Genomic DNA, 21738 nt, shown 5'->3' on the forward strand with positions numbered 1-21738 from the left:
ATAAAGTAGCGTAATTTGCATTGCAGACGGGCAGCGGAGCAACGAAGTCCCTCGGAAATGACACCGGAGGATGACTAGAAAAGGAATCATCACAAGGCAAATAAGGGCAGACAGAACAAGAAGATAGGAAAAAGGGAAAGAGGCTTTTACATCTGCGCCATTATAAAAAGTTTGTAATTATTCTCAAGCCATTAAAAAGTTCGAGCGGTCACAGATACCACTAGTTCGAACTCTTTTGCCCTCCACGCCATTCCTTCTACATTACGTTTAGTTTTCACGGTTTTGGAGTCGTGGCACGTGGACCCGCCCAGTAAAATTGTTTAAAATGCCCATGTGTCCTAACTCTATCCTCTCGCACTCACACACACGGAGAGAGGTGCCACGCCCGCGCCAGCTCTCTCCGTCACTGTCGCGGCCTCCGATCCAGGCTCCGCCACGGACACGCTCGACTCCTGACTCCATCTGCCAGATGGCATCTGGGACGCCCTCCCACACTCCTCGATGGACTCGCGGCTCCGTCTGGGACGTCCTCCCACACTCCACGAAGTCCCGGTACATGTGCCACTCCAGGCCGGCGGCGAGTTGTGCCACGTTGGCGCGGCCCAGCCCCGACCTCACGGCCGTCGGGACCACCTTGACGACGTGCACCCCGAAGCAAGCCATCTCCGTGGACTCCGATATGGTGGTCATCCTGGCGTCCCTCCTCTGCGCCCTCATCTGCGTGACGGCGTGGTCGGCCTTGCATTCGTCGCCCAATGCGCCTTCCATAGAGGAGGAGAAGCCTCTGTGTCAGTGGCGGCCGCCGACGGCAGTGGTGGCGGCAACAGCTCTGGCAGCAGGTCGTCCGCCCAGCCGCCCAGGGGACTGTAGAAAGGCGGCCATCCAGGCGCTGCCCACCGTCTCCATCTCCGTCTCTTCCCTGAAAGGAAGGAGAACAGACACCGACAAGGAGGAGTGCGCCATCTGCCCGGCGGCGTTCGCGGAGAGAGACCAGCTGCATGTGCTGCCGCGCTGCGCCCACGGCTTCCACTCGACCTGCAGGACGCCAAGGCAGCACCGGAGCCTGCTGCTGCTGCTGCGGGCTTGCTTCCACCTTGGCCGATCGATGGAGCGAGCTTGTCATCCAAATCGATCCACTGATGGAAAATATGGCCAAGGGATCGAGAAGCAACGATGATCGACGTCTTGGATCCGATCCGATACATGCAACATAATAATGCCATTAATTCATTGGATACAAGCAAGCACGTTGCCCAGAGAGCTCATCGCGCCCGCCATGCGCTAGTAGCCTAGTAGAGCACTGCCACCGTCGTTGTCTTGGTTTTTTTTTTCCCTTTTAGTTCTTTTCGATGATTTCTTTTCGTTTTGGTTTCTTCCCTCTCCGTTGTCGTATCGGCGCGGCTGCCCTGCCCCCACCATCACCTCCCTCTCCCCCCGTCTCGCTGCCTCCCTCTCTCCATATCTCATTGGCCATTCAGGTAAAACCATCGAAAAGAAATCGTTTTGGTTTCTTCCCTCTCCGTTGTCGTATCGGAGCGGCTGCCCTGCCCCCACCATCACCTCCCTCTCCCCCGTCTCGCTGCCTCCCTCTCTCCATATCTCATTAGCCATTCAGGTAAAACCATTGAAAAGAAATCGTTTTGGTTTCTTCCCTCTCCGTTGTCGTATCGGCGCGGCTGCCCTGCCCCCACCATCACCTCCCTCTCCCCCTCGCTGCCTCCCTCTCTCCAAATCTCGCTGCCTCCCTCTCTCCATATATCATTGCCCATTCCGCCCGCATGAAACCCCAAACCCTCGCCGGCATCGCCGTCGCCGCAGCAGCGCCCGCGTAGCCCGCCCCTCTCGCCATCTCTCCCCGCCCCCGCCCCCGCCCCCGCCCCCGCCCCCCCGATCCCGCCCGCTCCGCAGCCGATCCCGCCCCGACGACGATGAACGGCGCTGCGGCACCGGAGCGCTCGCCCTCAGCCTCGCCCCCGCCTGCGGCCCAGGCACAGGCGCCGCCGCCGCCCTCCCCGACTCAGCCGCTCGAGTGGAGGTTCTCGCAGGTGTTCGGCGAGCGCAGCGCCGGGGAGGAAGTCCAGGATGGTACCGATCGATCCCTCTTCTCCCTACTCCTCCCATGTCCTGCGCCTTTGCGTCACTCGTCGCTGCTGCTACCTGCTGGATCTTAGTGCTTCTGTGCCCCGGAGCTCGGTCGGAGGCTAGGGGCCGTGAATGGGCGCTGCTGGTATGTTGGTTAGAGGGGGTCCTGCTTAGATCGACCCAGGAATCAGTGCTGGCTTTGGATGGGATGCGCTAAATCTCGATGCTTTGGTGCTAGGGATGCAGAATTTACTGCCTTCTGGATCAGTGCAAATATAGTCTTGACTGGTAGATGTGTACCAGTACCTCTGTGCCATTCGGTGGTGCAGTTGAGGCCATCCATAGGTGGATGAAAGGTAGAATGCATACTCCAAGGAGTAATGCTTAGTGCTGTACATGGGATTTCTTGCTACTATGCTGTTGCAATTACATATTTGGCTGGCTAGACAGACCATACTTGCTTTCATTATATATATGTGGTACAAATAGGATCCATGTTCATCTAGTTCTGACTCGGTGAGATGGGGTGATGCTGCACATGCTCGTGCTTGTGACACGTAGGGTTATTGAATGCTGCATCGGACGTGGCCACTATCTGACAATTTTTGTCAATGTGAATTGACTAGCGAATTATTCTGGAAAATGATTTCATGCCTTGTATGCATAAACCGGCAATATCATTTTTGGGATGCATGTTGCTATTTCTCTATTGATGTGTCGAGCATACGCTGGTGTGCAGTTGTCTTAGGTTATGTAATATTCAGATAACAATTAACATATATTGGGGAAAAAGATTCTTTTAGTATTATTTCAATAGCCAATTATTTTTCTACTACCCTAATTAGTGGGCTTACTGCACTCAAATCACTATCTCTGAACCCAAGAAGCCAAACTGCATATAATTCACTTATTGCTTTGATTCCTGTGCTTGGTACCATGTTATTGGTAGGTTTATTGGCATAAATTAAACATCTAATGGATACTCTGTATTCATGCATGCCATTTTGCTTGAATTGGTCCCTGGCTATACCAGCAAGCAGCATCTATTAGTGCACCAAAGAAGCCAAACTGCGGATAACTCTACATCTCTACAAGGGTCTGATACAACTTATTTTATTGATTCCTCATTCCTGTGCTCGACACCATGTAACTGGTACATCTATTTGCATGAGTCGACGCTCTGTGGTTGAGTCAGTCCCTACCTGTACTAGCTATTTGTGTCCTGCTCATCGTCACCTGCATGGATGTTAACTTGGCTTTAGCTAATTGTTCTAAATGATGCCAAATGTTCATGGTTTCTCCCAAGTCTACCATTGTTCTGTTCTAAAGTTTCCTTTTGAAGAATGGCCCCTTCAAATTCTTTGTAGATCCAATTTTATATTGAGGTCTTTGTTGCCCATTGGCCATTGCCTGCATTTACTAAGATTTTTGAACCATGTGAATACTCTAATTCCTCCGCATAGTTTTGAAACTCCTGGTTTTAGTTATTGTTGTCTTCAGAGTCACATCTGAATCACTCACTTTAATAACCTTCACTTAATCTCAGTTAGGCTGAACCTTATATTCTTAATTTTTTTTTCTTCTTCGGGTTAAACTGGTTGGCAACTGTGAACTATCGGATTAAAACATTGCTAGTCATGCTAGCATTTCTTCATTTATGCCTTGGCTTTTAGTGCTGATTTTATTTTTTTGCATCTAATAAGCCATTATGAGTGGATGGTAGCCTGCTACGGTACATGTTTTCCCACTGTTTCTTGTATGCTCAATTGTAGACCATTGTCATTTATTATGTCTGCAAACTAACTTAACCTTTTCTTGCTTTCATTCTCTGCAGTTGACATCATCTCAGCAATAGAATTCAATAAATCAGGACATCATCTTGCCACTGGAGACAGAGGTGGACGAGTTGTTTTATTTGAAAGGACCGATGTCAAAGATGTATGCATATTGAACTGTACACCAAAGCCTGCAAACTTTTTCCTTCTGTATTCAGATGGCTAAACATATTTTGTTTGTTTTTTTTCCTTTAGCATGCCTGTAGAAAAGATGCTGAGAAAGCTGATTATTCTATCAGCAGGCATCCCGAATTTCGCTACAAAACTGAGTTTCAAAGCCACGAACCAGAGGTATATTCTCGCAAGCATTGTTAAGTGGTATTATGTGTCTTCTGAATTACTTAAAATTTGACAAAATGATGTTGTTATGGAATTAGTTTGATTACCTTAAGAGCTTGGAAATTGAAGAGAAGATTAACCAAATAAAGTGGTGTCAAGCAGCAAACGGTGCATTGTTTCTTCTATCCACAAATGACAAAACAATAAAGTTTTGGAAGGTAAGCATCAGCACTAAATAATTAGGAAGTACCTTATAACCTTTTTTTCCCTCTCGAAATCATGCCTTAGATTTCTTCAATTGTATTCATGTGGTAAACTTAGAAACCCTGTTCATCTTTGTATGTATTGTAAACTTTAGAAACTACACAGTGCATTTTCATGTGCTACTCATTGATATTTCTTAAAGTATCTGATGTTCAAATTTTGTCCATTTCATCCCAAGGAATGTTGAACTGTGCTTTTTATACCCACCTCATGTGTGCACATAAGAATGCAAGATGCACCAGACATTGAAATATTGTTGTACGTAATCAATCTTTTGTTAGTTTGAATATTAATCCTTGATATGTAGGTCCAAGAAAAGAAGGTAAAAAAGGTATCTGAGATGAATTTGGACCGTTCAAGTACTCCTGCAAATGGTAGTCCTGGTGGCGTGGGCTATCTGAGCCCATCTCTCTCAAATGGCAATGCTCTAAAACCTGGCGGGCTTCCTTTGCTTCGCCTGCCTGTGGTAGTTGTACTTAACTCAGTTTCATTTATGCACCTTGTGAAAACATATTCTAATTATTTAGAACTATTAAGCTAATTCTTGGAATTTGTGCAGCTGAAAAATGTATTTTAGTTGATTCTATCATCTTTCCTGTCTATGTAACCACCTTTTCTTTTCATAGTTTGTTACATTGACTCAGTCTAACCTGTTTACAGGTTACAAGCCAAGAAACAAGTCTTGCCGTGAGCTGCCGAAGAGTATATGCTCATGCACATGACTACCATATAAATTCGATATCAAATAACAGGTCCTGCACATCACTACACCAGTCACTTATATCAACATATGCATTTGAATGTATCGTAGCTAACGTTCAAGGTTTTCAGCTATTGAATTTGGGTATGGAAATTTTAGTTCTAAAATATTTGCTTCCTGAAGATGAAGCCTATTTGCTCTCTCTTTGCACATGACCCGATGCATTTAGTAGTTTTGTAAATCAAGCCACTTAAATTTGACCCTACAGTATGAGTAGATTGTTTGCACTCCATTGCCAAACCAAAGTTTTGAGCATCCCTTAGGGTCTCTTTGGTTTAGGGTGATCATCTAAGCAAAGTGGTATGTGCCTTGGTGTTCTGATATCCCTCAACTAGTACTCATAGTTGCTAGTTGAAATTGTGTAGTGAAAACCTTTATTACTCTTAATATGATAATATAGTGTATATTTTGTACAATTTATTTTAGGAAAAATTAAGTCACTCCCCACATGTTATTTTAAGAGTACTCATATTTTAATTTGGTTTACCGCATTTTTCTGTCTTCTGAAAATTCTGTGTTTAGAATTTTTTTTTTTTGGTGCTTGAACTGCATGGTATATCAGCTGATGTTGCTGATTTGCCACATTATTCTGACTATATTATTAATTGATCACCTTATCTCCCACATTTTTTATAATTAGCTAGTTTTATGTTGCTGATTTGCACCTCATGTATCGTAGCTTAACCTCTGCCATTTTATCTTTTGGGTAGTGATATTTATTCTTTGTAATCTTTATTTCCACAGCGATGGTGAGACATTTATATCAGCTGATGATTTGCGGATAAATCTCTGGAATTTGGAAATCAGCAATCAAAGTTTCAATATTATTGATGTTAAGCCTACAAACATGGAAGATCTCACTGGTATAACTTCCAAGTTCCAAACCTACAAACTATTTCTTAACTGTGCTGATTATGTGTGTGATAGGTCATAGGTGTGAAATAAGAAAATATACTTAAATGAAGAAGTTGATTTCTGTATTTTTTATCTTATTGGCGAGCAGTGTGACTTGTACTTCACCAAATCTGACTGAAATTTTATGTGCATAGCACATGTTTGTACGTCTTTTCATATGATTACAACATTATTTTTTTGCTCCCAAATAAAGAGAGACTCTAGTTCAGGGGGAGAGGCATCCAGCTGGCTGCATCCTAGAAAAGGCTAGGAAATGAACCCAAGCTGCCTAGGTGCGACCTACCTGCCTAGCTTGTAAACTCAGGACACTTCCCATTTCCTTGCATGTGAATAACATATTGTTGAACTAAGTTAGTTCTTTGTTTGTTGAAATGGTTGTGTCATGAATGAATGAATAAAGTTGGTTCAAACATGGGGTTTCAGGTCTATTATAGCTTTCCTTTATTGTTTTTATCACATAATCTCTGAATTTCTACTGGTGGCATCTTTGTTGTTAGCTGCTGATAGTTATGCCTTTGTTCTATGACATGCAGAGGTGATAACATCTGCTGAATTCCATCCTACTCATTGCAATACATTGGCGTATAGTAGCTCTAAGGGCTCCATTCGACTTGTTGATCTGCGGCAATCAGCCCTTTGCGACACTCATTCCCAAATGTGAGGTTTTATTTTACACTTTTTATTTCCTATATGTTCAATATACTCTACTTGGAGAATATCAGGTGGATACTGCCCTTATCAATTATCCTAAAAAGGTTTCCTTGTATTTTTATACCTGTTCATGTTTTCTTGTAGCTTTGAGCAGCATGAGGCCCCAGGTTCAAGATCATTTTTCACAGAGATTATAGCTTCAATTTCGGACATAAAGTTTTCGAAGGATGGGAGACATATTCTCAGTCGCGATTACATGACTCTGAAGGTCTGTACATGTAACTTCTGATACTTTAAATATAAATAATTTGCAGCTGACATGGCAAAAAGATGAGACCTTTGTTGTTTTTTTACCACGGTTCCTGTTTTTTCAATAATCTATGGAAAACATCATCTGATTAACTTATTTAATGTGGAGATCTTTCACTCATTGCGTATGCTTCTGCGAGAAACGTTTCAGATTCTCAGTAGAATCACTAGAATCGCTGCCAAATGCCACAAAGAGAAACGTTTTAGGGAGAATCACTTGGAACCGATTCTTGTTTTTGTACTAGTCTTGAGAAACACCCAAAACCTGGTTTGGCTTGATTCTAGTTCTAGTTTCAAGAATCCAACGAGCTACCCAAACGGTTCCACAAAGTGATTCTGATTTAGTAGAGAAACGTTTCTAGAGAGAATCTGGAACTGAAACGTTTCTAGGAGAATCCAGATCCCTACCAAACACACCCTTGGTTTCTGGGTCTGCTTGAGATGAACACTTGTACATATTTGCCTTGCATAGACTATTTCACGTGTAATGCTTGTACTTGATATAATGCCATTAGCCACATTATACTATTGCTACCTTTCTCCAGAAACAAACAAATTATCACTGTAAAATTTGTTTCATGTGTTTTTCCAATATTATACTTTGTCTATTATTACAGCTTTGGGATGTTAAGATGAATTCTGGTCCAGTTGCAACATTCCAGGTTCATGAGTATCTAAGGCCTAAGGTAATTTCTTCCATGTTAAGATGAATGATTGGTGGTTCTTTGTGGACAATGAATAGCACATATTTTCACTGGTGCAAACCTGATCCATGTATTGCTTGAAACTGCAGTTATGCGATTTATATGAAAATGACTCAATTTTTGACAAATTTGAGTGTTGTCAAAGTGGTGATGGATTAAGAGTAGCAACTGGTTCCTACAGGTAGTCTCATATGCTTGTTCAGTTGTAATACAGCTTGGCCTCATTAACAGGAACTAACTAGCTATTTGTCATCTTCAGCAACATTTTCCGTGTGTTTGGTTGCGGTACTGGTAGCAGTGAGGCAACAACACTTGAAGCAACTCGAAACCCTACAAGGTAGTGCTACTTTTTAAAGAAAAATGTTGGAAGCAAAACTATTTGACCTTTAAGCATGTCTTGTTTCTTCATGTAAATTGATTTCCATACACCAAATTGTTTGAGTAGCATACATGAGCGTTTGTCGTTCAAATGTACTCCCTCTTCCAAATTATAAGTCGCTTTGACTTTTTTTTTTGGTACATCCATTTTGCTATGCATCTAGATATAATAATATGTCTAGATACATAGCAAAATGGATGAACCAAAAAAGTCAAAGTGATTTATAATTTGGAACGGAGGGAGTAGTAGCTTGGAAGTTGGAACTAATCATATCTGTGTTAACTTTTCTTGTGAACAGGAGGCAGCTCCAGAATCCCACTAGAGCTACCAGATCCCTAAGTACTCTGACAAGGGCAGTTAGACGAGGTTAGCTTCATGCTTTGGCATGTTAGGCTGCAAAAGAATAGTTCTCACTGCAGCTACTAATATTGTAAACCTTATGCAGGTGGAGAAAGCACTGGAATAGATGCCAATGGAAATTCCTATGATCTGAGCACAAAGTTGCTCCATTTGGCTTGGCACCCATCTGAAAACCTAATTGCGTGTGCTGCAGCCAATAGCTTGTACATGTACTACGCATAAACAAGCGAAATGAACAGAGCAACAGTTTTTTTGGCGGTTGCTCCTGGTGAGAAAGACACGTTTAGCCCCTGGTGGATTGAAGCCAGGAGTTGCTGGAGATGGTGTATCTTGTGCCAGTCGGATGCAGTTCTTTTCGGTGCCATATAGAGCTGTCCAGAATCCAAGAGGAAGTGACTCGATCATTCCCGGGAAGCAGCTTTGATTCAGATTATTATTTTTTTGTGGGGAAAGGCTTGTCTTTCCCCCATAGGTTCATTTAGATTTAAAGATAAGGCCCTAGTTTGACAACATTTGGGCATCTGTAGTAGATGTTAAGGGGATGACGATGATCCACCACTGTATTCACATGTTGGGTATGGGTTTGTAACTTCAGGGTGGCCGTTGAAACTTTTGATAATTTTATCTTACATACAGATCGACCTTTTTTCCCCTCTTATGTGGGGAACCTTATTTCCGAGGAATGCCAAGACCTTCGTCATGTTTAATGCGAACCCTAGAATAGGTAATATACTCTGTCATTTTATTGTATATACATTTTAAAATAGCTGGAAGTGGTTCTACTGTTGTTTAGTTATTATTAAGTATGTTCTTTTAGCACACGCAACATGTTAACATGTCCTTGTCAGCTTTGTCATACCATTTCATCACAGGTTCATCTTGGACTGGAGCCTAAATTGGTGAGTGCTCATTTTACTTTTCTTTTTTCAAGGACGCGAGATAGGGGTACTCGTTTACTTAGCATTGAGCCACCTTACGTCTAGTTTACCTTCATTTTTATTTGACATGTTGGAATCTTTCCATCTGTCTAAGACGAATCAATTCTTGCATGCCACATATTGTGGTGACACTACTTGGAACAGATAGCTCAATGTATCGGCTAACTCTTATCGTTTCAAATTATAAGTCATATTAGTTTTGTCATAAGCAAACTTGTTGAATTTTCATAGAGGAATTCTACGACCAGCTCTGGTCTGTGTTGTCCTCTTCTTCTCCAGGCAACGATCAGGTAGGATTAGGGTTCCAATTGAGGCGTCAGTGAGAAACTTGGTCTAGATCCAAGAAGAGTTGTGGCAGAGGAACCTCGTGAGATTGAGATTGCAATCTGGTCTCAAAGGGTGATCCGTGGGGTAGGAAACCTTCTCTTCGTGGTCTCGGATTGCAATCCGGCCTCAAGCGGTCTGTGGTGATCGGTGGGGTAGGAAACAAGTGAAGGGAAGCTTGATTTTGCAGTGGATGTTTGGGGTGTTCATTGCAAAACAAAAGGAACCGATGGCACGGAGAGGTAAGGCCGCATTGGGGTCGAGGTCTGCTTGATGCATCCAAACTGCATCCATATGAGCCTCATCTCCCCCTAATTCACGAGCCTCTTTTTGGGAACTCAAGCAAGGTCGTTGGACTTGTAGTGATCTATAAGTGATTTTGAGAGTTGGGACCCATATCTTATTCGGAAGCTTCCCTATAGCGTGTATACCAGTAACATTCGCATTCACCGTACCATCACTAGTCTTTTGAAAAAGATGGCGAGTCTCAAAAGAAAACATAAAATTGAGACAGGGGAAGAATGTTTGGGTTTATCCCAAAGTAACACAGAGGTTTGTCCCTAAAACTTTAAGAAAAGTTCATAAAAAATATCTATAATATTCTTGTTTGATGCTAGAGAAAGGTAAATAAATATGTTATCAAAATATATATTGTAAAAAATGTATTTCGGTCATTTAAGAAATTTTGAAACTTGGCACATCCTTAGTGCATACTAATACGTACGTGCAAAAGTTAGAATTCAAACATGCAGTTGAAAATTCATACGGACAAATTTTAGGTTCATGTGCGGCTTTTAGTCCACATGAACCTCATATTTGTCATTTTCGTATGATTTTTTCTAGTTGGAGTTTGCATCTTGACTTTTTTGTATGAGTACATACTTGTATGTACTATGGATGTGTCAAGTTTCAAAAAAAATTAAATACCCAAGTACATGTTTTGAATTGGTTAATGTTTCCACCCAAAATGTTTCCACCCAGAAGGTGGTTTCGACAGTATATGTTGCCACCTAATACTGGGTGGCAACACCTTGTGCAGACGGTCGTGTTATAGGTCGACCAGGTCGGCACGCAGCCGGGCCGACTAGGTTTTCTGTCCTTTCGCACATATGGGCCCGCTTCTATGTTGTTCCTCATGCTTGCACTGCTTTCTCAAGTAAAGGAAATAGAAAATACGAGAAAGCAAAATATAATGTGAGTTAGAGTTCGAACACACGAACTACGATTTAGCAAAATCATTCGCCTACAACTGCACCAAATAGATATTTATGTTAAATATAAAATATTTTATTATTAAACCAATCGAACCATTTTACTCTAATGTAAAATATTTCACCTCACAAGAATAATATTGTAGACAAAAAATATTATATGATAGCAAAAAAAACAAACAAGAAAAAAATGAGAAGACATTGAAAAAAGTTATGTAACAGGGGAAATAAAATGTGATAATGTGAAAGAAAGAAAGAAAGAAAGAAAAAATAAAATAACAATCAAATGTAAATAAGTGGAAGGGAAAATGAAATCTAATATACGCAACACACAAAAAGAACATAATAAAAACACATAAAATGTCACATGGATACTACTAGAATAGCAAAAATATACCATAGAACGTCGCATCAGTAGTACGTGAATGCTCAAAGATAATGTGGAATGTCTCATTATACTATGTGAACATCATAAAATATCACATATATACTATGTGAACATCACGTGGATATTACTTAAACAACATAAAATTTATCATAGAACATCTCACAAGTCACAAGTACTATGTGAATATTCAAAGATAAACATGGAACATCTTATAATATGTGAACATCCGAAAACATATCATAGAACATCACATGTACATTACACTTACGTCATATGTGTCTCACGAAAATATAGGAATTAAAAGAATAAAACTACATAGTAGAATAAAACAAATAAGGAAAAAAGAAGACAAAGAAAAAAGAAACCATATAACAGTAGAAATAAAATAAGAAATGAAAGAAAAAGAAAATAGTAATGGAATGCAAATAGGTGAAAGAAAAATATAGAATATATATAGATCAAAGCATAAAAAGAATGTAATAAGAACACATTAAATATCACTTGGACACTGCTAAAACAACCTAAAATATACATAGAACATCTCATGAGTACTACATGAATACTAAAAAATGATCGTGGAACATTCCATTTATACTAAGTGATCATCACAATAAACTATGGAACACCACATATATATTACATGAACACTAAAGAATATGGAGAAACAGAAATAATGAAAAGAAAAGATGTAATAGAGGAAAATAAAAGAACATCACATGGATATTACTTGAACAACCTAAAAACATATCGCAGAGCATCTCACAAGTGCTATATGAATATTTAAATATAATCACTTATACTACGAGAACATCTGAAACACATCATAAAACACTATATGTATACTTCACGAACATCATATATAAAATAATTAATTATAAAAAAAATAAAAAGAAAGATAAAAAGATGAACAAAATGAAAATTTGAAATAAAATTCCACAAAGAAAAAAAGGAAACTAAAATGAAAAGAATAATAGAAGACCACACAAAACAAAAGAGAGAAGAAACAGAAAAAAGAAATAATAGCGAGGAAAGAGAGAGAGAAAAAAAGAAACGTATCCTATCTGGCCTGCCTAGTGAGCGTTGTGTGGCCGCCGCTCGCTCCGAACTCAACTGGGCCGCGTTCGTACGAATTCAAACTGGGCCATGTTCGTACGAATTCAAACTGGGCCATGTTCGCTCAGGTTCTCTCTCCCGTCACCGTCACTGGTCGGCACAGCGCACGCTACCGACCGATCGGACCGGAAGAATCCCGGTGCAGATGACCTTAGCATTTTCCGGTTCGCTAACAGACCGTATTTTGCTTAGATTTTCTTTAGAACCCAACCTAGGCCCGACTCACCCTATCACCCAATTCAATGCCCATAGATTAGCCCATTTTTATTTTATTTTTTGAATTTAGATTAGCCCATTTGGAAACTGGACCACAGAACCAGCTCAAGCCCAATCCAATAACAACAAGCCATTCTCCCGCCCGCTGACTGACCATGTGGCTCCATTGGTCAGTGTCACCCCGCCCGTCTTCAAAAATCACCCACGGCCGCAACTCCCAAGCCCCACCCCACCCCACCCCGACATTTTGAACCCAAGGCCAAACCCCTCCTCTCCCCTCGGCCTCCCCGAAAGGCGAAACCCCACTCCTCTCGGGTCGAGCCTAGGGTTAGGGTTTCGTCACTTCCGCCCCGATTCGAACCAATCCGCCTCGGCCCCCGCCGCGCCATGGCCGCCGGCTCCATCGTGGTGGACTTCCCCTCCATGGGCGCCGCCCTCTGCTTCCCCAGCCTCGAGTCACTCCTCCGCGACTCCGCTTCGGGCTTCCTCGCCGCCGTCTCCGCCGCCCCGGCCCCCGGCGCCGCCGACCTCACCAACTTCCACCGCGTCTTCTCGCGCATCCTCAGCGCCTACCCGGACCCGCCGCTCGAGGCCGTCTGGTTCTTCTCCGCGCTCTCCTTCCACGACCGCCCCGACGACCTCCGCTCCCTGCTCCAGCTCCTCTCCGCCTTCACCGCCTCCTCGCCAGGCGCCGCCAAGCCGCTCGCCCTCCTCGCCCCCGTTGTCTCCGAGCTCTTCCACTCCGACAAGCCGCGTAGGGAGACCGAGGCCCTCGTCGAGGCCGTCCTCAGCTACATCAGCATCTGCAGCAGCCGCCCCGCCCCCTCTTCGGCCGAGGGGGCCACCGCCGACGCTGTGAGGCTGCTGCCGGCCTTCGGCGAGCTCGTCAAGGTGTGGAGCGTGCGGCACTCGAGGGAGAGGTGCCCGTTCCAGGTGCTGTTCCCGCTCGCTGGGGACGAGGCCAGGCGGGAGCTCATGAAGGAAGGCTGCAGCGTTGACTACCTCGCTGGGGTGGTGCTGGCTGAGGCGTTCCTCCTCAGGTTCTGCCTCAAGGTGCAGAATGCAACAGGGGTGCCTCGCTCTGAGCTGCAGAAGGAGCTCAAGATCTGGGCAGTCAGCTCCATCCCGGTCTTCCAGAACCACCAATTCTTCGGTAAGTGGATCATGGCCATGTTCTTATTCTTCCTTTTAGCGTCACTCGTAGTGACTCGAGATTATGTTGGCATCTTTGCCCATGGATTTAACAGGGGTCCTGCTGAACATGCTCTTGAACTCTCCGCTGCCTGTTTACTCTCTAGTGGTATGTGTTTCCTGACTAATGAGCAATTTGAGAACATGACTTAGCAAGCTAGTATTATTATGAATTCACATTCACTACTTATTGACAAAGTTACAAGAGTATTAATTAAGCATTAATAAGGCATGTGGTAGCTGTATGGACCATAAGAATATTAACAAACATGTCAAATAGCTTATAAACTCATTTCGTGAATCATGAATTAAGAAACCTGAGTCATGATCATGCTTTTTCATTACCTGTTCGGTAAACTAGTTATTTAGCATGGATTACCTTTATCAAATAAATAAGAAATGTGCAACTTGTTGCCTTGTTCTTCAACTGTGCTTGGAATCAGGGGTCTTAATTTGTGGAAACTAAAGAGAACAGAACAGTATATGACTATTGTGTATCGCAAAGCTGGTGTTACTAGCATTTTGCTGTCATCATCTGCAAGGAGCATGACTTAAGATGGATTTGTGTCTCATCTTTGTGATATGCAAACAGGTTGAAGCCTGAACTGTGGTTTGTCCTAGTATGCCCTTTTGTTTCAGATCATGATTGTGCTTTTTTTTTGTGTGGAAATGACAAACTAGGGGTTGCATGTCCAATTGTCCTTGGTTATATGTTCATTTTTGCAAGCCATGTAGTACTGTGCTCATGTATTTGGTCACTCTGAGTTATTTCTAGTATAAAATTGCCAGTCTGGTTGAATTTTTGTACTTTATTATTTGGTTTCCCTGAGTAGTTGGTTACTTGTTCAATTTTCACTGTTTAGAATCTAGAAGTATCATCTGTCAGATAGCAAACTAGGAGTAAGACCTGTATTGACTGAGTTTTGCCAGTGGCACTATCAAGTTTCTTGACTCATGTATTATGTGTTGTTTGGTTTCTTGGTGATTCAGAGTGCTGATGATGAAATCTTGTTGAGAGATGTCCTTTATGATTCTCTTATCCTGGTGGATTATTCTTTCATTAACAATGGTGCTGGAGTTGATCTCTTGCCTATATATGTGTCGAGATTGGTTATCACCCTTGATGCTGTCAATGATGCCAGGTGATAAAGAGTTATTGTAACCAAAACTTGGCTGGGGGTGGAAACATATTCTCATTTCATTTCTTCTGACAGGAGGAAAGGTGATCAAGGGAGAGCATTGTCGTTTATCAACGCTTTCTCAACCTCAAATGTTCCCATTTTTCTCATCAAGTGGGCTACTTCTCAAGCTAGTTCTGGTGCACTCAGCAAACCAATTGCCAATACACCCCAAGCTATTCTCAGTATGTGCAAATATGAAACGACATCATTGGTTTTTGTTTATCATGTCTTGTGGAATGCTTACTCAAGCAGAACTGTATATGTTTGCTTTTCACAGAGTGGCTTGTCGACCTTGAAGATAAGGGGCTCAAAGTGTTTGGAGATTACAGTTCTTGGATTATGGGGAGGTTTGCTTATGATGAGGTCAAGAATGGATATGGGAACATGATTCATTCAGATGCGGACCTTTTCTTTGTTGATAAACAGAGTGGTAGGGAGTTTATGGACGCCAAAGGCAGTGAGGATGAAGCTGTGGAGAAGATGGAGACTGCAGGCAATGCTTTTATGGCTGCTGCCCAGTCAATGAAGGGGCTAACTAACGGCATAAGGAAGAGGAAGAGCTGCGGAAATGAAGATGCAGCGGCTGTGAAGTTTGTGAAGTACAAGGTAGAAGACAGCTCAGTGAAGGACTACCTGTCAGCAGCTAATGGCATGAGCAGTGGCAGTGAGGTAGAGAACCCGCAGTCGGATGATGAGATGGAAGAATCAGACTGATGCATAGAAAGGAGATCACCCGCTAATGCTTACTTTGGAAGAGTTTCTTGGACAACCGCCTTTTTGGAGCCTGGGGCCAGTCTTGTTTCAGATGCCACTTCTTAATGATGTCGTGCAGTACCCTGTTCTAGGATAATAATGTGCAAGAGGGCCCATCTCCAGCTAGGCTTTCGGATATAGTAGTAACCGTTAGCTGACCCTACTTGACATGGAGCATATGATGTCTGCTATGAGCCATATCGTGTTCTTTGTTATTATAATGCTATAGTAGAGACCTCAAACTGTAGTCTTGCTTCAAGTTACTTCTGTAGTACTAGATGGGTACTTTGTTGTTATCCCACGGAACCAGTTGGAAGTAATGAACTCTTAACTTTTCCTGTGTATCGTGGCTTTTTGTGATGACGAGGAACCTCCTTTTTGAAGTCCGTTTCCTTTTCCTTTTGGTGAATGATGAGCCAATGTGGTGAAGCTGTCAGACGTAAGCAACTGAAAGCCACGATACGCGCTTTCAGACGTAAGCAACTGAAAGCCACGATACGCGCTTTCAGACGATACGCGCTTTCCACAGCAGGGTCGCCGGCCTCCCCTTATCGCCAGCTACTTTCTCGTCGCTCGTCAGACGCCACTCATGCTCACATCACCTCACGGTGTGATCCTCTCATCCAACGCATGCCGATGCGCGCCCTGCGCCGACGCCCATGTCCGCGACTAGTCGGAGGGGCTCCGCCGCCGGCCCTGCAAGTCTGCGCTACCCGCCGCGCGCTCCGCCACTTCCATGCGGGCTGCAGCCGGAGCCGGACAAGTTCCTTCACGACACGACGCGCTGCTCGGCAGAGTTGCTGCGAGTGCGGCCGCCTGGCCGATGACCGGAGGGCGTTTGATGGAATGCCGCACGGGGATGTGGTCGCCCGCACCTCCGTCGTGGCCACGCGTCGCTACGCGGCTCTGAGCCTCTTCGAGCAGGTTATCACAGGAAGGTGCCCCACGCCTGTACGGTGGTGTTGGGCCTGGAGTTCACGAGGCAGGTGCATCGTCGTGTACCCATGTCATGTGGTAAGCCTGCAGCAGGATTTTGGGTGACCCATGCCTTGGTTCCTCCCTGCCTGGTCGAGGCTTACAGATGTTGTGGGGACTTGGGAGGTGGACATTGCTGACAGAACCGTCTGGCCTGCTGCTGCGAACTGATGCAGTGATTGATGCATCATTGGGGCTGGAAGTGGAAAGTGACGCTGACGAGAATTAGTTACCTGATTGAAACACAGCATGGTCATGGTCATGCTGGAAAGGGACGGTTAACACATCATTTTCATGCTCGTTTTCACGTTGCATGTGGAATCCGGCGATGAGATAAGCAAGTACTTGTACTAACTTACCTACTATTCTGAAGTCTGAACACTGAAATGTTGCATGGAATTCAATTCAACCTGTTCATGCTCTGGTGATCATCAAATGTTAGAGAGGTGCTTTTTTTTTTTGAAACAAAAATGTTAGAGCAGTGCTGGAGCCTGAAGCTGTTGCGGATAGTTCTTTGATGCGAAAGTTGGTTCTGTTCAAGCCTTCAAGGTGCAACACTGACCTTACGCAGGCTGACATTTTCTTGGAAGACACTTATGTGTAGAGTTTATGTTGGAAGATACTGTGAGGAAGGCTTGAAGAGTTTTCAAGCCAACTGTTTCTGTATCTTTTTCAGCTAACAATATACTTATGTAGGCATTTTGGATGTGGCGCTACTTGAGATACGGAGACAAGGTTCTGAAAAGCGGGTTGCAAGGAGATACTGATATTTCAACAATGCTTGTTGACATTTAAGCTCAATCTGGGTGCTTCACAAGTCAACTAATGATATTTCCTTGATTGATGAAAAAGATGAGTTCTCATCGACACTGATTATGGCAGGGTGTGCTAAATTGATGAATGTATAAGGTAATAGAATGCTTCAGTTCAATGTTGAAAGGAAAGAAAACGGTCTAATGAATATTGCTTGGTAATCTCCTTAGTGTTTGCTCTGATTTGGCATCCTTAGGTTGCAGGTTCCAGCTACATGGGTTGGTGATCAAATCAGTTTGGAACAATTTAATGTTTCCATTGCTTGCTCCAGTTGGCATGCATATAAAGTGAGAGCATAACGTATCCTGAGATGCTATTCAATCAGTCAAAATGTGATTAAGTTGCATGGAATGTGATCACCTGTGGGTGTTCCAATCTGGTCATGCATACAAGGATCTGGTTGCTTTCCAACAAACGATAGACATTGGGGAAGAAACCCAATAGGATCTCTTCTGCAGGTTTTCTGTCAGCTTGTAGTCGTGTGGGCTACTTGATGAATGAACTACTTTATACAGTTACTAGTAGTGTCTTGTGGAATTACCCTTAGAATGGAACACTATGGTTGCATGGTTGACATTCTGATGAAGGCTGGAAAACTTCTTGAAGCTGAATCTATGGTCAGGTCATATTGCTGCCAATACTTATTTGCGGATTTTAGAAGATGGAGTGATGCATGGTCAGATATGCGTGTTCTTGTTGCAAGACCGATGCTCAAAATACTGAAATTTGCTTGACATGTTTGCTGCCTGTTCATATTGCCTTTTGTTCCTTCAATCTCTGATGCTACCTGTCGCTCTACAGTGCCCTTATGGGCAAGATTGATCAGACCAGAAGGAAGTTCCATATATGTGGGTAGTTTTGTGTACTTTATGAGAAAAGAGCATAGGTAGGCTCCTGAATTATTACACTGAAAGTATTGCCCGTTCTGTAGCATATCTAGTTTATGCTGTTACTGTCTTGGCTATTATGTGACTTAAGAAGATTAACATAATGAATTCTGGTATTGGAAATTTGGATTTGCCTGAAAAGTTAGACTATAGTTTCCCACTTTGGCATCAGTTAATTCTCAATTCATGTTCTTCCATGCCACACTGCAGTTTATTGAATGACATAGTGCATAGCATAGATAATCCATCTAAATTGCTGCGTTTTGAACGCAGACTGAGGACATATCATGTTTAATGCAGAATGGGGACTCTTATCGATCGAGGCATATAAAAATGACTAGGCAATCATGCCTGTACTTGTGAACTAAGAGTTGATCAGTAATCAGTGTGGCACACGGAGGGCTGGATGCTGGATTGCTGGATTGCTCATCTCGCATTTGCTGTAGTCAAACTGGGAAGCTTGTGCAGGTGCGGCGATCATTTTCCTGACCAACTTAAGTAGTGTCTTTTCCAGTTCCTCGCTGCTATTCCACGGGTGAACCTCAGCCTTGAGAAGCTGCTTGTTGTTGCAGATGAGATTCCAAAGGGGGTAGTTCTCCTTTGGCATGACATAGTCCCCTTCCCCCAGCTTGAGGGATGGGCAGTAATCTCCCTTGCCGTCACCTATGTAGATGAAGTGCTGCTTCTTGTCACTGGCTGTTGCTTGGATCCTCTCGATTATCTTGCCCTGCACATGGTGAGCACATTTTTAGTTTTTGCTGAGTTATCAGTGAGTTTTCACATCTTGATATGAGCAATGCACAGAGATTTTAGCACGCTGGCACTTAGTAAAGTGTTGAAAGTACAATATGAATATTCAGATTTCAGATTGCAGAGCACATGCAGTCAGACATCTTGCAATAAAATTATGCTGTTTCTTTTTTTTTGATATAGATAGATCTGGCTGTTTGTTTTGTCTGCAGTGGCCACGTGCGGTGAGCGTTGGAGGAGTGAAGCTGACATTGAATATCTGAACCGATCGGCCGTCCTACTGTTGGTAAATCGTAGTACCTTGCACATGTTGTCAGGGCAGAGGCTGCAGCCGTGCGGCGCGGCCGTGGAGTCGTGGAACGTCGAGATCCTGAGCCTGCCGTCCGCGTCGACGCTCGCCGGGTTGGTGACGATCTCGGAGAAGCAGCCGAGCACGCCGTGGTGCGCCATGACGGTCTCGATGAAGAAGGTGTTGGCGTCGCTCACCACCTTCAGGTCACACCTGCAACAGCCAGCAGGAGCAGCAGCACGCCAGCAACCATCAAAGATCGGTCCCAAACGCAAATGCTACAGTGAGGAACGTGGTCGGCATGGTGGTGCGCGCGTACCCGAGCGCCGCCGCCGTCTTGACCGCGGAAACGACGTGCGCGTCGAGCGGCGCGCTCCGGAGGCAGTCGCGGATGTCCTCCGGCGTCGTCCCCCTGGCGTGCAGTTCCGCCATCATCATGTCCTGGAAAAGAGAAACCGAAATCGACTCGGCGCGCGTCTTTCACCCCTGGACCTGGAGGGAGGTTACCGGACGAGGAGGGGAGAGGAGAGGAGAGGAGACGTGTCGTGCGCATTAACATTACCATGAGTGGGTTCCAGCGCATGGTTGGGCGCAGGCGCTGGAAGGCGTCGGCGGCACCGAGCTTGGTGATGACCCAGTCGTCGCTGTCCCAGTCGATGATGGTCCGGTCGAAGTCGAACACCACCACGACGGCGGGGGCGGGCGCCATGGGCGGCGGATGGATGGGAAGGGGGGAGGAGGACAGGCAGGACTCCCGGGTTCTGCGCGGCTCTTATTTCGCGCCGTGGGCGGCGTGTTGGTGTTGGGGAACGCTGTCGGTCTCCTCTCCTCTGCATTATATATAGCCCCATCTGCTTGGCGGGGGTTGCTGACTTGTTAGGTTTGCGCGTAGCGTCGTGTCGTGGTTAGATGGGCAACGGGCTGGCCCGGCCCGACGGGCCAGCACGGCCCGATGGATTTTTTTTATTTTTAACACTTTTTAAATTAATTTTAAATTTAACATTGTTTATTTTTTTTTCTCAAAACTAACATTTTTGGTCGTGCCTATTGCCATGGCGTGGCGTGGCATGGCGCGGTGGAAGGATGACGTGGCGAAGACGGGGGGCGCTCACCGGTGACGTGGCAGGGTCTGTCGCGCCACCGATCTTGGCGCGGCAGTGACGCGCCCTGATCGGTGACGCGGCAGACCCGGCTAAAAGGCCCGCGGCCCAGTCCCGCCTGCCGCACTTGCCGCCGGGCGCGCCACGTACGCCGGTCGCCGCTCCCGTCGCGCCACCCGCCACGCATGCCGCCCGCCGCTCCTGCCGCACGCCGCCCGCCACGCACGCTGCTCGCTGCGCCCGCACGCTGGCGCGTCACCCCCTTCGACCGCCCGCCGCGGCCTCCGGCCATGCACGGTGGCTGCCCGCCGCCCTCACTGCCACGCCCGCAACTACCGCCCCCCCTCACTGTCGCACTGTACACCGCTCCCAACTGCCGCACGTCCTTCTCTCTATCCCGTGTCCACTCGCCGTTGCCGCCATATATGTCATATATGTCACCCTTGTATCTACGTTCAAAGACCGTTAGTATTTGGGAGATGAGCTTCGAGCCATACCTTGACCTGACACAGTGGCCACCTTATAATGGTTATGACTATATGCCGCATCCAGATCTAATGAAGGTAGAGAAGGGTAGGGGAAAAAGAAGCGACTCAAGGGGGACATGGACGCTATGAGAGGGTATGGCGAAGACATGTACGGAGGGAGAGACTTCAACGAGATCCGTGGTAGGAATCTTTGCTCCGTTTGCAAAGTCCCTGGTCACAAGGCCAGCATGCATAGAAGACGAGGACATCATGTGCTTTCATATTGTTAATGTTACTTTGAATATATACATGTGCTTTCATATTATGTTCGTATTGGATAACAAGTAGTTCAAATTTTGCAATGCTAAATAATGTTAATTTGAATATTGTTAATTTGAATACTCTAACCCTTTGTTTATCAATTTGTAATAGGATGACCCCTCCCACGCAGCACCAGTTGTACCCCCTTCTTAAGGTAGAGTACGACGACCCGCACCGAGCACACTTCTTGACTGACACCGACGTTGGCTACACTCCCACTGTGTTGCCTACAAATCCAAAGAGACAGAGGGATTCTTACACTCCTGAGACTTAGTTGGTTATG

At 44.7% G+C, this 21738-nt stretch overlaps 3 protein-coding genes and 1 pseudogene across 4 annotated transcripts; 3 read left to right on the forward strand and 1 right to left on the reverse strand.

Moving 5' to 3' along the window:
- The first annotated feature begins 469 nt into the window (after nucleotides 1-469).
- On the forward strand, nucleotides 470-1140 carry LOC136454785 (probable E3 ubiquitin-protein ligase ATL44; annotated as a pseudogene).
- Nucleotides 1141-1667: 527 nt separating this feature from the next.
- On the forward strand, nucleotides 1668-9210 carry LOC136450088 (serine/threonine protein phosphatase 2A 55 kDa regulatory subunit B beta isoform-like). 2 transcript variants are annotated; one of them, XM_066450369.1, is made up of 14 exons: nucleotides 1668-2085; nucleotides 3917-4020; nucleotides 4113-4208; nucleotides 4295-4414; nucleotides 4768-4926; nucleotides 5121-5212; nucleotides 5965-6083; nucleotides 6669-6792; nucleotides 6931-7054; nucleotides 7713-7781; nucleotides 7889-7980; nucleotides 8059-8136; nucleotides 8477-8544; nucleotides 8624-9210. In XM_066450369.1, the coding sequence occupies exons 1-14, from the start codon at nucleotides 1929-1931 to the stop codon at nucleotides 8758-8760; spliced, it is 1539 nt and encodes a 512-aa protein (XP_066306466.1). In that variant the 5' UTR covers nucleotides 1668-1928; the 3' UTR covers nucleotides 8761-9210. The 2 variants fall into 2 exon arrangements, with proteins under 2 accessions (XP_066306466.1, XP_066306465.1); XM_066450368.1 differs by having other exon boundaries at nucleotides 1670-2085; nucleotides 4768-4929.
- A 3760-nt stretch (nucleotides 9211-12970) lies between these two features.
- Nucleotides 12971-16195, forward strand: LOC136452361 (uncharacterized). The gene is made up of 5 exons (XM_066452977.1): nucleotides 12971-13881; nucleotides 13976-14028; nucleotides 14910-15061; nucleotides 15134-15282; nucleotides 15378-16195. The coding sequence occupies exons 1-5, from the start codon at nucleotides 13116-13118 to the stop codon at nucleotides 15812-15814; spliced, it is 1557 nt and encodes a 518-aa protein (XP_066309074.1). The 5' UTR covers nucleotides 12971-13115; the 3' UTR covers nucleotides 15815-16195.
- Nucleotides 16196-18717: 2522 nt separating this feature from the next.
- On the reverse strand, nucleotides 18718-20393 carry LOC136452362 (thiamine phosphate phosphatase-like protein). The gene is made up of 4 exons (XM_066452979.1): nucleotides 20130-20393; nucleotides 19887-20008; nucleotides 19579-19780; nucleotides 18718-19255 (listed from the first exon to the last, which is right to left on the reverse strand). Exons 1-4 carry the CDS (start codon nucleotides 20274-20276, stop codon nucleotides 18911-18913), a joined length of 816 nt encoding a protein of 271 aa, XP_066309076.1. The 5' UTR covers nucleotides 20277-20393; the 3' UTR covers nucleotides 18718-18910.
- Between the last annotated feature and the right edge of the window lie 1345 nt (nucleotides 20394-21738).

This window comes from Miscanthus floridulus, chromosome 5, assembly GCF_019320115.1.
Source record: "Miscanthus floridulus cultivar M001 chromosome 5, ASM1932011v1, whole genome shotgun sequence".
NCBI lineage: Eukaryota > Viridiplantae > Streptophyta > Magnoliopsida > Poales > Poaceae > Miscanthus > Miscanthus floridulus.

Bases quoted from the DNA above. Each gene is read 5' to 3' on its own strand.
- LOC136450088 (XM_066450368.1), top strand. From the start codon at position 1,929: ATGAACGGCGCTGCGGCACCGGAGCGCTCGCCCTCAGCCTCGCCCCCG. The intron at 4,415-4,767 runs GTAAGCATCAGC...CTTGATATGTAG, and splicing joins AAACAATAAAGTTTTGGAAG to GTCCAAGAAAAGAAGGTAAA. The intron at 8,137-8,476 runs GTAGTGCTACTT...TCTTGTGAACAG, and splicing joins GCAACTCGAAACCCTACAAG to GAGGCAGCTCCAGAATCCCA.
- LOC136452361 (XM_066452977.1), top strand. From the start codon at position 13,116: ATGGCCGCCGGCTCCATCGTGGTGGACTTCCCCTCCATGGGCGCCGCC. The intron at 13,882-13,975 runs GTAAGTGGATCA...TGGATTTAACAG, and splicing joins CCAGAACCACCAATTCTTCG to GGGTCCTGCTGAACATGCTC. The intron at 14,029-14,909 runs GTATGTGTTTCC...TTGGTGATTCAG, and splicing joins TGCCTGTTTACTCTCTAGTG to AGTGCTGATGATGAAATCTT.
- LOC136452362 (XM_066452979.1), bottom strand. From the start codon at position 20,276: ATGGCGCCCGCCCCCGCCGTCGTGGTGGTGTTCGACTTCGACCGGACC. The intron at 19,781-19,886 runs GTACGCGCGCAC...TGGCTGTTGCAG, and splicing joins AAGACGGCGGCGGCGCTCGG to GTGTGACCTGAAGGTGGTGA. The intron at 19,256-19,578 runs GTACTACGATTT...CACCATGTGCAG, and splicing joins GCCCTGACAACATGTGCAAG to GGCAAGATAATCGAGAGGAT.